Source organism: Hirundo rustica, chromosome 3, assembly GCF_015227805.2.
Source record: "Hirundo rustica isolate bHirRus1 chromosome 3, bHirRus1.pri.v3, whole genome shotgun sequence".
NCBI classification, from domain to species: Eukaryota; Metazoa; Chordata; class Aves; order Passeriformes; family Hirundinidae; genus Hirundo; species Hirundo rustica.
The window spans coordinates 78,654,683-78,670,623 of NC_053452.1; the positions used below are offsets into that span (position 1 = coordinate 78,654,683).

At 40.4% G+C, this 15,941-nt stretch overlaps 1 protein-coding gene across 1 annotated transcript; it reads left to right on the forward strand.

Moving 5' to 3' along the window:
* The first annotated feature begins 790 nt into the window (after positions 1 to 790).
* On the forward strand, positions 791 to 3,395 carry LOC120750034 (U4/U6 small nuclear ribonucleoprotein Prp31-like). The gene is given in 5 exon segments (XM_040058149.1): positions 791 to 815; positions 1,841 to 1,988; positions 1,990 to 2,504; positions 2,507 to 2,577; positions 3,384 to 3,395. Coding segments are annotated over 5 exon segments (771 nt in total).
* The last annotated feature ends 12,546 nt before the right edge of the window (positions 3,396 to 15,941 follow it).

Here is a 15,941-nt window from a genome sequence, read left to right on the forward strand (position 1 = left end):
GAGGTCTTTGCAGCCTCACGAATTTGTTCTCCACTCAACTTCTCATGAGGCAGAATGTTTCCTGCACATTCCAGAATCACTCTTCTGAAATGGGAGCCTCATGCTTTCTGAGCTAAACAGCTTGAGCCCTGGCTGACACCAGTGCCTGCTCCTAGCCTCTCATTAGTCAGCATGCTATCAGACCTGCCCTGTAAAAGCACAATCACATCAAACCACGGTTTCACACCAGTGGACACATCCAATACGCTCATGTGAAGAATGCATTTGTTTCACATCTGCCCCAACCTCCTCCTATATTCCTCAGTGCTTAGCAAATAAAGCCTCCTGCAACACAAAGTACACTCCAGGCTGATGCTCAACATATTACCTCTGTGGTGAAAAGACTTCACAGACTGTCAAATAAATTCTTCTTAAGACACCATCCTAAATTTCCATTAAGCTATAGAAAATAAAATATTTTATAATGTATTTCCAAACACATAGTCATTTGTCCTCTGAGTGCCCCAAGAATGTTTACAAACTGCTGTGCAGGCTGGATACTAAAACCCTTCTGCTCAAAAGGTCAGTTTAGGGGTTTAGGGCAATAATGACCCAGTTTATAGAAGCAAGGAAGAAGAGGCCATAGAAAGGTAAGGGCTGAAAATGAAGCATAATAAAAACTACAGTTTCAATCAGTTGTTCTACAGGAACGAACATGATCCACTCCTACTTTCCCCTGCTGCCAAGAAGGCCCTTGTTACAGCTGCAGTTTATAAGGCCTATCACTTGAAGGTAGAAAATTTTCCTTTCTATGGGCAAGTATGCAAACTACTTAGGTAAGTTTAGACAATAAATAAACTGACCTGAATACTTCAGGAAAATGAAAACTAAAAAAAAAAAAAAAAACCACACCACTAAAAAAAACCCTAAAAAAAAAACCAAAACAAAAACAAAACAAAAACAAAACAAAACAAAAAAAAAACAAAAAAAAAAAACACAAAAAAAAAAACAAAAAAAAACCCTAAAAAAAAAAAACCCAGTGGTGGAAAGAAAGGATCTTCAATTCATAAAAGGAAGATTTTTTTTTTTTTTAAGCTAATAACAGAAATCTGAGATTTTCTGTTCCAGCTCTGTCACAGGCCCTTTTGTGACCCTGACCTGTGGTCTGAACGCATTTCTCTTGAAGTCAACACGAGTTTTATGACTGTCTTTACAAGAATCAGCATGATTTAAGAAATTTCAGCAGCACTTGTTGACCTCATATCCATCATGGAACAGCACGAACCAGACACACACAACTGAAGCTGTACTCATGGCATTCAGCTGGTGCGGCCTGGCCCCTTCCCATGCAGAGATCCCAGCTGGGGATGAAAATAGTGTTACCCAGTGCCATGCTGTGCCCGTGCTAGTAATCCTCCCTCTCAGCCTATCTACACAAGAGACATCTTGACATTATGACAAAGAGACTAAATGAAAGACAGACACTTGACAACTGGACCTGGCAGCTAGCCATTCCACAGGAGTCAGTGCAATAAAAGACAGTGCAAACTCACACATAATCTAAATCATCGTTGCAGAAGTTTATCTCATTTTTCTTTCCTTCTGTAGGATTTGCCCTTTGTTTCTGTGAGTGTGGGAACACCAAAATCACCAATATTTTACCTAACCAACTGAATTTAAACTACTACACACTTGACCTGATTGATGTTAGAGCTGAACAGCTTTCCATCCTCACTGCTGCCTGATTTAGCTTTATTTTAGAAGGGATACCTTCCAAATAAACAAAAAAATACCACAAGCTGAATGAAAAAAAAAAAAAAAATTAATTTAGGTCTAGTACAGCCTAGAACAAAGGTTTGAGCCCTGTCTCCCTCATTTTCACTGCTGTCCAAGCTGCCAGCCTGCAACATCCTCCTGCTGGCCGCCCAGTGCTGGACACCATCCGCCTTCTCCTTCACCTCCATCCTGCCCCACACTGGCTTCGTCTACCACAGCGACATCAGCCAGTCCCTGCGCACTGGAGGCCAGGGTGGACAGCTCCCATGAGAGCCAGGATGGGAAGGTGGGGCATGAGCTGAAGGAGGAGATTGGGCACAAGTTTGACAAGTGGCAGGAGCCTGCCCCAGTCAAGCAGGTGAAGGTGCTACCAGCACTGCTGGATGGGCAGAGGAAGAAGAGGGGGAGCTGGCAGTACCAGAAGATGAAGGAATACTTGGGGCTGACAGAGATCCACAAACAGGCCAACAGGATGAGCTTTGGGGAGATTGAGGAGGACACCTACCATGAGGACCTCGGTTTCAGCCTGGGCCACCTGGGAAAGGCCAGCAGCAACCATGTGCACCAGACTCAGGTCAACAAGGACACCAAGGCCCAGACCAGAAAAACCCAGCAGAGGACCCTGCAGGAGCAGAGTGTTGTCTGCAGGGGCAAATCCATGATTTGGGAGCACAGCTCAGGCACAGCCTCAAGCATGGCCTTCAGCCACCTGCAGGGAGTCAAGAGCGTGAACCCGCAGGCAGCAGAGAAGTGGCTGAGGTCAACCAGAAATATTTCTCCAGCATGGCCAAGTTCCTCAAGGTCAAGGGTGACAAAAGTGGGGTCTCCATCCCCCCTGAGCCCCCTGGAACCCATATATCCCACCCCAAATTCCTGGGGAGCCCCAAAATCCCCCCTACCCTGTGTCAAACCCCCTTCCTTTTCCATCAGAATTTGAGTTTAGGGGGAGTTTTGGGTGGTCCTCAAGGTCAAAGAGGACAAAAATGGGGTCCCAACCCCCTAACCCTACTGGGACCCCCAAATCCCACCCTGCAACCCCCTCTCCCCAGGGATTTCTCACCAACATTACCTTCCCAAACTTTCTTATAAATATTGGAATTTGTAGCTGAAGTGTCTTGGTCAAATTTTGGAGGGATTGAGAGGGGATCTGGGGGTTCTAGAGGGATTTTGGATCATCCTGGATGGATTTGGGGAGGTCCTGGATGGATTTTGTGGGGTCCTGAATAGATTTTGGAAGTCCTGGGGGAAAAAAAATAAAAATCAATAGGTGTCAAACTGACCCTGGAATTTGCAGAAAATTTGTGTCAGAACACATACTATGCAGCATAGGGACCTCTGACTTCAAGTAAGACGTCCAGTAAATCTGAAAAATATATTGCCCAATGCATCAAATGCAGCTGAATATTCATTAGACAATATCAGTGGGTATTTATTATTTAATTTATCCTGCTCAAATGACACTCCTGGCTTCAGCAGCATTCACACAATTGTATGATAATAAAGACCTAGGTCATGAAAAGTTTACTGGAAACTAAAACACTGAATAAAAATATATCATGCTTATGAATGTTTTCCAGGATTTCATATTTGCTCCTGGTTCAGCAATAATGTTATTTTCTGTTTTGCAGGCCAAATGCTAGGAAGCCTTTTCCCCAGCTTGTTTTTAATAATACTTTTTGTATGAGAGTAGAGTTCATGACCCTCTTGGCTGGTAGGAAGGGACCGTCTGGTCAACAGTCCTTCACTTCCCACTCTGCCAGAGTGATGTGTGTGAGAGCATGCTCTGCTCCCCTCCTGCCTGGGAACCAGAGCAGGGACAGGAACTGGACCCGGTCATCTGTCCATGTTCCTCCTGCCCCTTTCCTTCCCTCTCAAGAGGGCTTGAGACATTGTCTTCTCACACTTCAGCTGGGAAGGAGGAAAGGGCAGAGCTTCAGCAGCAAATAAAGACACAGGGGACTTAAAACTTTGGAAGTGTTGGTTCCAAGGTCTCTCTGACTAATGGGACTGCCTGGCCCTTTCGTGGGAAGAAAATATATCCCATTAGACCAAAGCTGTGACACTGACAGCAGAAGGCGGGCCTTCTCCTTGCCTACATCTTCATGGTGAAAACCGTCCCCTTCATCCCTTCTGAAAACCTGCTCATGGAAAGCACAGGCATAGTGGTGCTTGAATCCTGTGAATTACTCAGTTGCTCTCCGTGATAGACATGCCCTTGATGACTGACACAAAATATGACAAGAAATGGCTTTTTGAGTTAGGAATTCTTCCTGACTTCCCCAGAACAGCAGCAAGTGCCACAGACAGGGAGCCATTTGTAGCTGTCACACTGTGTCCTGCCATTATTGCAACATTAAACTTGAATTATGGAGCTGCAAAAAGTGGTGCATTTTTGAAGATAATCTTACACTGCCATACATTTACGTGTTTCCCAAGACTCCAGGTAAAAACTGAAATTAAACTTGTTTGTTTCACAACTACAGTCCTGAATTGTTTCATGCTGAACAGCAAAGCTACTAAGAAATATTTTCTGAGAAATCTTCAAAAGCTTTCTAAAAAAAACACAGCACTTCCCAATTGCAGAGGGTATATCTAAAAAATAGCAAGAGTCTCTGCAAAATGAGGACTTGAAATAAACCTATAGTCCCTCAGGAAGCTTAATAGAAAAAAAAAAAAAAATCTTCTTCTGTCTCAGAAAACAGCTTTTAAAGAGGGCTTTGTTGGTTTGGTTCAGTTTGGTTCAGCTTGTTTGGGTTTTTTCCCTACTTTTTTGCATTATTTTGTTAAGGAATGTGGAAATAGTCTTTTCAACAAAACATAATTTTAATTTATGGATTTGACACTGTGATTTGAAATATCTTGTATTTCATTAATATGTTTTGCTTTCATCAGATACTCACATTTGTCTTTATAGAACAGTTACCATTTAATAAAAAAAATAATTTCAAGGAAAAATTTGGTTCTGACTGTTTCTTAAATTCCCCTCCAGAATTTTGACTGCTATTTGAAAAGAGTTGCTGTACTTGTACTTATATACAGCCACAAGAATTTCTAATAAGAAATACTTCCTAAGAATTCAGTAAAAAGTCATTCTCCAAGTAGAAAACCTGTCACAACTTACATTAAAGTATTATAGCCTGACTTTACAATTTATGTATCAGATTTTTTCAAGAGAAACTAACAGCCAAATAATCTATGCTTCAGAGAATGGAAGTCATCTGGCTAGGCAATGGATTAGTAATAACAGATAATTGATCTTGTTAAACAATGGATTATAGATAATGATATTCACAATATTCAAAAATAGTCCACAACAAAATAAACCACTGATATTTTAATGATAGGTAGTTAACACCCAGGTCAAAGCTAATCAAATTTATTTTTACAAATTAATTATCTAAAAACTTTAGCAGTAAATTATCTGTAGATATGCTGTGATATTTTTGTAGTGTTTAATGACTGCATTTTAGCCAGGGGTTTATTCACAAACTGATGAACAAGAACTCATTATTTATGACTGCCACTGTGAATCACACAGGATAATTTCTGTTCCAGAACTGGGTGACTGGCATTCTGTAAAAAAAAAAGAAGAATCCCATTTTCCGACTGTGATATAATTTGCAAAATCTCAAACTACAGTCCATGATCATTACAGCACCAAAATAGAAAAGGCTTTTAAAAGGAAAAAAATAGAAAAGCCTTTTATGCTGAGAGGACATTTTTGTACAAATATTTCTGTAAAAGTTACTTAGTTTTCCTGATACTCCTGTTTTCATACATGCTCATAAATAAAATCTCACACCCCAAAGTTGTGCAGGCACACAAATAAGATGCTGGAGGGCAATAAGCTTTGTTGACAAGAATATTTACAAACATTATTTGGTGACAGTTACCCCCAGCTGAGCCTTATGTATCTCCTGAGCTGCCAGACACACACCAAGGTAGTGCATCCAAACCATTTTAGAGACAATTACAGCAGGAAGGAGGAGTGAGGAGAAAGGTGTGTATTATATACGTACAATTAAAAAAAAAAAAAAAAAAAAAAAAAACAGAAAACACTGCAAAACACTTCAAGATGACTTTCATACCATCTGGAAAGAAAATTCTCTCTCAGGACTGCAAGTTCAACATTTTGAAGTTCCATGGTGGTGGAAACTTAGGCCTGCAGGGAAATTCCTGGCACAATCTTCCCATGGCAGGGAATTGTTTTTCTGACAAGAAGCAAGAAGTGATGAAAGATGTTCTTAAGGCCATGAATTAGTTTTGGTTTCCTCACTACTCTCAGATACTGAAATTAGACTAAAATGTTCCCAAGGTTTAAGAAAAAGGAAGAGGCAAAGATTTTCGGTAACAAAACTAGATATAGGAATTACATTTGTGTTTAACTCTTGTTTATCATATGCTTTCATATGCCTAAACTAGCATATCCACTTGTGCAAACCCACGGAACCATAGAATTATTAAGCTAGAAAGGTTTAAAGTCATTGACTCCACTATTGGCATTGTCAGGTCCACCTCTAAGCAATGTGTCTAAGCGCCACCATAGTACTAAAATGTAAAAAATACACTCTAGACAGCTGAAGAAAACCACTATTATGACTCAAGATCCTTGCAGAAGTTGCAGCTCCATTTCAAAAATCCTTATCTCCAAATCCTCTTCTCCAAACTATTCAAACTTTATCTGAGTCTGTGTGAAAACACAGCAAGACATTAGCTAGGATTTCAGCAATAAACAAATGACTTCAAGGAATATCTCCTTTAAATCAGTAACGAACACGATCTCCCAGCGCTCATGACTACACAAAGCCAGTAGCTTTTTGGACCATGGAGAAGACAGGAGAGTATGGAAGTCCACAAGGAATTTCCTTCATTTATGACTCTAGGATCACTAGATCATCACTGGGTAATCAAAAAATTCAGGCTGGAAGGGACTGCAGGGGATCTCTAACCCAGGTCAAAGCTGGATCACTGATCTCAACAGACCATAAACCAGCTCACAGCTGGGACTGTTTTGGGACCCTTATGTACTGCTGTCCCTAAGAAATGGCCTGGTAGATTGTACCCCATCCTATCAGACTCTGACCTATCAGTCTGACCATGGTGACCCATGACTTTGTGGACACCTGAACAGGTCAGATAGATCTGAGGATTTCAGTGAGTGACAAAAGCAATAACTCTACTTTCTTTAAAATTCCCCACAGGTCTACCACTCTGCATTCTCTTTATTTAAGGCAGAAGACAGATATTAGCTACTCCAGAGCCACCCTTCTTCCTCATGCCTAGGGTTTTGTATAAAGGCAGTTTTGTACTGTAGTGTTGAGACTCTTTACAAATTATGGGATGTAGCGCTATTAGGTGCCAGTTCTGCACCTAGATTAGAAGAAATGCTGTCTTCTGAGACAAAACCAAACCACTACCCCTCACAGAATTCTTTATACAAGTAATCATATCCAGCCATGTATATTCAAGCAAAACACAGGACAAAGAAAGTGAAAGAAAAATGAAACCACAAAACTGTACACTGATCATCCCGTGTCACTTGCCGACAGAAAAATAAATAAGAAACTGGAAATGTCATTAATTCGGCTTGCAATATTGAAGAGGAATTCATATAATCAAAGAACATGGGAACATGCATAACACCACACCATCATTTTTACATTTTATTTGAAGAACAAAATCATACCTGACAATTTACACTTGGCCTGTTGTCACTCTTTTCCTGCATCCTCAATGTCTTCTGAATTCTGGATTGTATTTCTCAAGAGAAAATTGTATTTATCTTTCTCCCTTTGAAATCCTATCACTGCTTTAAAACTGAGAACTACCAGAAAATATCAGCACACTCACTTAGAAAAGGCTGATGATCTTGCAGGTGAGAGCACCAAATAAGGCATTCATGGATTTCAAACATAAGCAATTATGCTTTTATTTTCTAGTTTACTTTCTGCTGCTTCCTCTACTCCCTGTAAAAAACTGATATTTTTCTCTAGTGAAACAAATATTGTCTGACTGTCTCTGACACTTTTATCCTTTTTGGAGAGACTTTCCCACCTGATAAAAACTCCACATAAAATTGAAGGGGCAGTTTATAGGTAGCATCTGCAGTATGTAAGCCCCAAAAATACAGTGTGGAAATAGGGAACAGGAAGACAAAAATGCTAGGATAAAAGGGGTGAGGTTTTTTCCTGTTTTCTGTAAATATATAACAACTCTTTCAGAGCACCCCAACAACTGACAGAGGACCCCACAGACCTCATCTACAAAGGAGCTCTGTCTTACATTTGCATACTCTCAAATTCTAGACAGAGTTGATTGGGGTCATATAAGAGAAAAATTACACTAACTTGCAGTGCTAGATTATTATTTAGGACAAGGGGAATGATTTTTTTTCTCCATTGCAAACTTGACTGTACGATCTTCAGTAAGTTGTTTCACCTTCCTGTGCTTCCATTTCTCATCTGTAAAGCCAGGACAATAGCATTTTCTAGGTATACTGTGAGGAAAAAATACATTAAAGACTGGGAGATTGCCCCGTAGTACAGCGGTTGGAACATAAAGGAGCCAAAATACAGTTTTGCTATTGAAGGTTGTCATTAAAATACTGAGTAGTGCTCCTTATTAGAGCTGGCTGGAACACTTCCCATCAAATACATACTGATTTCATCATTCAGCTTTCATCAGAGCCAAAAGCTTTTTAAAAAATCTCAGTTTTGACAATGTTTTTGAAGGAAAGGTTTCTTTGATGCGGGCTGGACACCTCAGTTATTTCCAGAGACGGGGTCATGCTTTTCAAAGCATCTAAGAGGTTTATCTTTGACCCTAGGAAGAAGAAAAGGTTGAAACCTAAAAGGCTACTATGCTACACAATCACCATTGTCCAGCCAGTCCTGCCACTCCTGACTCAGAACACACTGGGGAGAAGAACTCCTGTGCAAAGCAAAGAAAGTGCCTCTTCCAAAAAGGCCATGGAAATGAAACTGTTGGGCAGGGTTTTCAGCAACTGCCAGCTAATCCATTCAGAGTCAGCCAAAGTGCTTGGTCTGACCTACCAACTTTGGCATAAGTATGAGCTGCAGCCTGATTATTCAAACCATGATTATTTAAACCTACATTTGCAGGCCCATGCAGTTGCCTTCCATCTACATTTTTCTATTTTTTCCCCCCAATCCCACATCAAGGATATACAATTCCACTTACACAATATTGGGGCAGTTTGATCCAGGGGAAGTTCTGCAAACTTTTTTTTTGTTTCAGTTCCTGTATGCACTCTTTGAAGAAGTGTCCTTCATGTCCAGCGGTTCAACAGCTCAAGCAAAGTCATTGCCTCTGCAATTTTTCCCTTTAAAAATATATATATATATATATTTTATTTTAAGGAACTAGCACTAATTTAACTGTAACCTGAAACATATCTATACTGGTACCACCTGCATCAGGGAGCATATGGATGGATGTGATGGTTTCATTTTCTAGCCTAATGTACACCAGGCATTATTGTAGAATATATATATATATATATATATATATATATAAATATATATATATATATATATATATATATATATATAATTTTATCTATATATATTTAAATACGCAAATAAATAAATAAATAAATGAAATCTCATGACCTTCCTACCCCCTACAAATGCCTTCAGGTTTTCGATCTAGCTGCCCCCGGCTTGGAGTGAGACGGGCGAGTATTCCTCCGTGCAGCAGCGGGGGAAGGAGCGCGAGTGCCGGACGGAAGAGCTCAGGCTCCACCTAGTGGGAGCAGCCTCCCTTCCCTTGTAAAAACCGCTCCTGGGTGGGCAGACCGTGCTCCCGCACAGGGCGGAGGGTTGGCCATCGCGCCCAGAAAGGACAGCTGGGAGGATACAGTTTAGAAGCTGTGTTCCTCCCGGTAGCACAGCCCCGGCATCCAGCATCTTGATGATGCTCAGCATCCTGTGCTTTTCCTGCATCCCAGCTGATGAGCCGGTCCCTCACCATATTGGACCAGTGGGCTTGAGGTAAAAGGCACAATTTGATCCAAACAGTTTAGTGGAATCTGCACATCCACCAAAGGACCGAAGATTACTCTCTACTTCCAAAGCATTTCAGGGCAGAGTGATGCTTCATAAGCAAATGTGGACTTTCCCTCCAATGTTTAATCTCTCTCTCCTTTCTCCCTGAGGCAGCAACTCAAAGAAAATGACCCTCAAAGGGTATGATTTTCTGCTTCACACAAAGCTTGTTATCCTGGGGCTGCTTTTTCTGTTTCCTCTTTTCTATTCTCTTTCTCCCCTCCCCTCTCCAGAACAAAAAAGATCATACATCGCATCAGGATCTGTCTTCACGGGAGATTCTTTTTTTTTTTCCTTCTTTTGACAACTTTCTTTTCATAAGGAGAAAAAGTGTATTTCTTTTTTTTTCAATATAATTGTATTCTGCTTTGAGTACTTTGATATAATAAAGACTGTCATGAAGTAGATATGCTGCTTGCTGTTTTATGAAAAAGGCATTTCATCTGAAGTACTAATCATTTAGTCTCATGACTTTTCCCATCTGTTACAAGTTTCTTATTTTTGGTGGGAGGGGGTTAATTCTGGACATTTATTTTGTGGGTAAAGTTTCAGATTAATTATCTCTAGTGGAAAAAATCTGTGCCTAGCGTGTTAAAAATAGCCCTTCCTGAATTCATTTTTCTTTTTAAGGAATTTTAAAGTCCTTCATTTTCGCCTCTGTAAAAAGTAATTTTTGTAATTATGATCTAAGGATAGAAGAGAGTCAAAGATTCAGGGAGATCTAACATCTTTTATTGGACTGAAATAGAAAGAAGAGCTAAGGCTTCACACACATGCACCTAATACCTAAAGGATGCCCTGCAGACCCCAGAGCAAGAGGTTTTTTGCATGGAAAATAATATGGATATTCTTCAACTCCCATTGTATCTCTTCAAACAACTGACAGGATTGCAAGGAGTGCCATCACAGATTTTGTGTCTTTCCAGCTAACAGTAAACAGGAATAAGAAATCAAAATCTGAATTATGCAGGTCATAATGGTCTTTTCCTAAGACCATTAAGTTAGACTCCATTTTTAAAATTTAAGTTATGCAGTGAATTTTTTTTTAAAAGCAGCTTTCATGCTCGCATCCTGACAAAATTAAAGATCATGTCTAACACTGCAGAGGTCTAACAGTTCAGGTAATGTCAATAGAGTTTGAGCCCCACTCTGGCTCTCTTGCAACCAGAAATAAATTCCCTCAGCTTTCAGCTGAATATAGGGTTATGTACAAATTTAGCAGAAGGGATCTAAAAAAGCAGGTGATGTTTGGGCTTGGATCCAAGGCTGTGCTGTAGATGCTTGGACACCAAAAGCTTTTTGCCTGCACAGACCCATCATAGGAGAGATGCTCTGACCCGGCAGAAGAGGGACACAGGACCAGGCAACCCAATTGCTGGCATGCAGGCATGTATGGACTGTCAGCAATTACTCTGTATGCTGCTAACAGTCTCACAAAGCACTCCAAGAGGCTTGCTATTTTCTCTCCTTGTCTTTTCAAGATTTGAGTTATGCTTTCTGTGTTATTTTGTTAGTGGCATTCAGTTATGTTCATGCTACTTACTGTGTTTGCTGCTGCTTGACTATTTGCATGCTGTGCCTGGTTTTGCTAAGTAATATGGAGCTGCTTGCTTCTATGAAACCTGCTGCCTCAAGTAGCCTGTCTTTCATCCCCTCCATGCTTAAACAACAAAAACTTGAGCTGCTAGTCTAAGGATTTGGACACCTTTAAGGCTTCATTTTCTCTCTACTCTGCTACTGTATCCCATCACACTTACCTCCTGACAAAGAGGAGCAGGATCAGGGCCCATTATAAGCTAGGAGAAAATAAAATTCTCAATAATAAGTTGCACCTCTGCAGGGTAAAGGGGACTAGAAAGATGAATTTTGCATGGGAGCGAGAGCAAGCAGTATAAGGTAGAATTGTACCCATCAAATGAAAGCTTTGCTCAGAGAGCTAGTAGGTCTTGTGAGGGACAGCTTGCCCAGGAATCAGAAAAGCAAAGTTTCCTTCTATACTACCTCACAGAATTTGAAGACAGCAGTAAGAAAGGGTTTTCTCTATCCTGAAGGCAGATAATGAGCATGTTTCATGGGTTTCTCACAAGTTGTCTCTGTCACTCCTTCCTCCTCAGGGCAAGGACTCCTCTCATTCTTCCCCTTCTCCAATGTGGGAGACCCTCCCTCAGGAAACAGTCCTCCATAAAGCTGACCAACGTTTAGTCTTTCCCAGGGGCTGTGGTTCTTCATTAACTGTTCCAGTGTGGATCCCTGCAATGGGGTCCTGCAGGAACAGGCTGCTCCAGTGTGGGTCCCTTGTGGGAGTCACAAGTCCTGCCAGCAAACCTGCTCCAGTGTGGACTTCTCTTTCCAATGGGTTATAGATTCCGCCAGAATCCAGGACAGGCTTCCGACAGGGTTTCATCTTCCTTTGGCCATCCACCTATTTCAGCATGTAATTCTTAGTCTGGTTGATATCTGCCCCCCTGTGGATCGCTGTGGTCTTCATCAGGGGCTGCAGTGAAATCTCAGCTCTGGCACCTGGAGCACCTCCTCCTCCTCCTTTTTCACCAAGCTTGGTGTCTGCGGAGATGTTTCTTACACTGTTCTCACTTCTCTCTCATGTTACATGTTGTTGTGCAGATTTTCTGCCCTCCTCCTTCTTACCTCTGTTATTCCAGAGACACTGCTACCATCACCGATCAGCTTGGGCCTGGCCACCAGCAGGTTCATCTTGGAGCCAGCTGGTACTGGCTCTGCTGGACACAGAGGGAGCCTCTGTCAGTTTCTCACAGAAGCGACCCCTGTGGCCCCCCCCACTACCAAAAACCTGTCAAGAGAACACAAGACAAAGTAAATATAGTAATAGTATCTTTCAGGTACTGTGTTTATTTCTGTTTTGAAAATATTGCAGACTTTCTGTGCTAATTATACATTAAAAAAAAAAAAAAAAAAAAAAAAGCCATTTCTCATTAAAAGAATAGGTGGAAAAAATGTCATCAGTTATTTCAAGTACATAAAGTTCCACACCTGCATAAATGTCTGCACAACCTAAGGAACAGCTTGTGGGTGGTTTTCTTCTGTGTGTTGGTTTGGATCTCCTAATAAAATAAATTTTCAACAAATATAAAGGTAGATGCAGAACATTATTACTGAACCTGTTCATACAGGTGTTACAGCTGAGGTATATTAAATAGGCTACACCACCTGATGAATGGTTTGTGCATGTACAGGCAGGAACCAGGTGAGTTAATGAAAAACTGCTATAATTAGGTAACCTTTTTCATGGTGCATGAAATATTGAAGTTTTGTTTGAATAGGTGAAGTTAAAAAATGGTATTTCTGTCAATTCCTAAAATAGACATTCTCTTAATATATGGCACTCCATATTGAAAGTAGCAAAGCTATTTCACAAAGACATAGTTCACCAAATATTGTCAGTTGGTACCTCTGATTTTTAAGGCCATTGCCACTTACGTAAATAATTCTGAATTTTTTAACTATTTCTTTATATATAGATGAGAACCTTAAAATACTAGGGGGTTTTTTTTGCTTATTTTTATCCAATTACCTGTGGTCTTCATATGGCTAAAAACCAAGTCAGTAGCATGCGGGAAGTGCAAGAGGACTGAGCTCACCCAGGTTCCCTGCCTCCAGTCCACCAAGACTTCTTCCCTCCATCTTCCTCACACTTACCCTGCTTCTGCTTTTCCAGTGTCCCACACAAATTACCCAAAGCACCAATCATTTAAATGGCATGGGCTCATGAACTGTCATGTGAAAATATAGGTGGTTCCCCCCGGGTTTCCAATATCGCAGGCTGCAGGCTCTTCTATGAAACATTCTGCAGCAGAATAGAAGTTTCCATTACATCATGCATGGAACAACTTTAATATTGATCTAAGGTTTTATACTAGGAAATAGTGTAGTACCGCCTTATAAAAAAGACTTTCAAATGCCAAATGCCAGCATTTTTAAGAAACGTGAGAACAGCTGTACCTGGTCAGAGACAAGGTCAGTCTAATTTTGCATTCTGTCTCCAAGAGTACCCAATTCCCTAAGTGCTTTGTAAAAAGCATAAGAGGAAGGCAAGCATAGCAAGATGCTCACCTAGGTTACTCTCCCAGCCTCCAGTAATCTGCAATTCAGGAGCTTTTGGCATCAGGCTTAATGAAAAATACCAGGAAAGCAATAACATGTCAAAGTAAAGCATGCACAAGCCTATTGCTTTATATATTCGCTTATATAAATTGAAAACACATATAAGTCTCTCAGTCTGATCCTTCAAGCAGAAATTTCTTTGAAACTTTTTTGTCAGTCTTACTAACAGATAAACCTCTTACTAGGCAGCCTAAAGAAGATACCCCTCTTCATCTTCCTCATCAGTCCTCATCACCAATAAAATTAAACATTGAGGGGCCCAGGATAAATGGTTAAACAGCAAGGAGAAACAACATAAAATAAAGCTTTGCTGGTCATATTCTGGAAATTTAGACTCAAAGCACCTGTGTGTCTGAATAGGCCAGTGTATACATCAGATCTTGTGCCAAAATTGTTAAAAATTACTGCTAAAGGTTAGGCATCTAGACCTAGGTGCATATAATAATTGGTGCACTGTAACAACCATTGGTACTTTGCCATCAGAAGCCTTAGTCATAAGGCTGGGAAATTCTATACAATTCATGGCATGGGAGACAACCATCCAGCAATCAGATTTATAGGGAAAAAAATAAATAAATAAACCTTTATGCTTCAAATTGTCATCCTTAAAAACTCTTACCCAGCTGCAACCTAAATCTGGATGTACCTAGAATCTATTCCTTACTTCCTATTTTACCTTGATGTACTTCAGGTCTCTGGAGTAGTTCTGTATTTGTGTGTTGGGTACTGCCAAGTGTAGTCTTGGTACTGGTGGTTGTCTGGGGACTTCTGACTAGGCACCTATAAAATGGAGAAAAAAGGCATCTTCCTGTGAAAGCTCTTATAAACAGTGAGTTTTTGAGGTGGTCTCATGGCACTCTGGAAACTGTAGCTTCTTAGATCAGGCTCCAAAAGAAAAATACTCATCTGGACAGGACCTCTGATCCAGCCATTGCCCTAAACTTGTTTCTCAGGGGACTGCATCTGCAGGCAAGAGCCTTTGACATTCCAGTCAGGATGCAGTTGTCCCTCTTTCCTTGGACCTGTACCCCATGGATCCTCTCTCAGAAACAGACACTAAAGTATTTCATTCAAATGAAATTAATTTAGCAGTCAATCAGAGACGGTCATTTCTTTTCACCCAAAAAGCCTGGCAGGATGCTCTTGAGGAGAGGTGGCAGATTGCATTTTTTTGTCCCTTCTCATACTGAATGGATTTGAATTTATGTATAACATTCCCACTGCAATGACCCAGGTAGCAGGAAAAAAATATTTTTGGAAAAAATTCCCCTGCTTTGAAGTGAGCAACTTTGTTCAAAGCACGTCAATGGTTATTGAAGCCCAGTTTGCTAGCACTAAAGCACTCATGAAATTAGCTATTTCATTATTTCAAGGATGTCCTTTGGTAGCAGCGGCAGTCTGTGTAGGCTAAAATCTGTTTACAATTATTTACAGGTAAAGAAATCTGTCCTCCCTTCGTCTGTCTCTTACATTTGTTTCATATACTTTTGTTCCTTGCCTAGCTCTGAAACAGAAGCACACTGGGAAAAGTGTGATTAAGATTTGCCTAAGTGTTTGGATTGTTTCTTCCATTCTGTAAGCACGGCTTCAAAACAGAAAATATTTCCACTGCAAGATTTGCATGAAACAATATCAACAGCAGCAAGAAAAGATAATGCTTGAGTTCAAGCCTAGCTTATTCTTTTATTAATCTGGTTTTTGATACAAACAAATCCCTGAAAGGGATCTTCTTTCTTCTGTTCCATGGCTTATGATTTATAAGAGATTAAGAAATGCATCTTCTTTTAGCATTGCAAGATCTTTTGAAATCCATAGATAGGTAGCATGACATATTATTAATATGCCACAGTCCAGGATGAAATGTATGAACATATTTTTAATGTAAAAGGTGTAACTGCAGAAAATGTAGACAATAAGCTTGAACTGAGATGGCAATCTTAGTATTAAGTGCTATTATAAAATAAACACTATTTGCACATA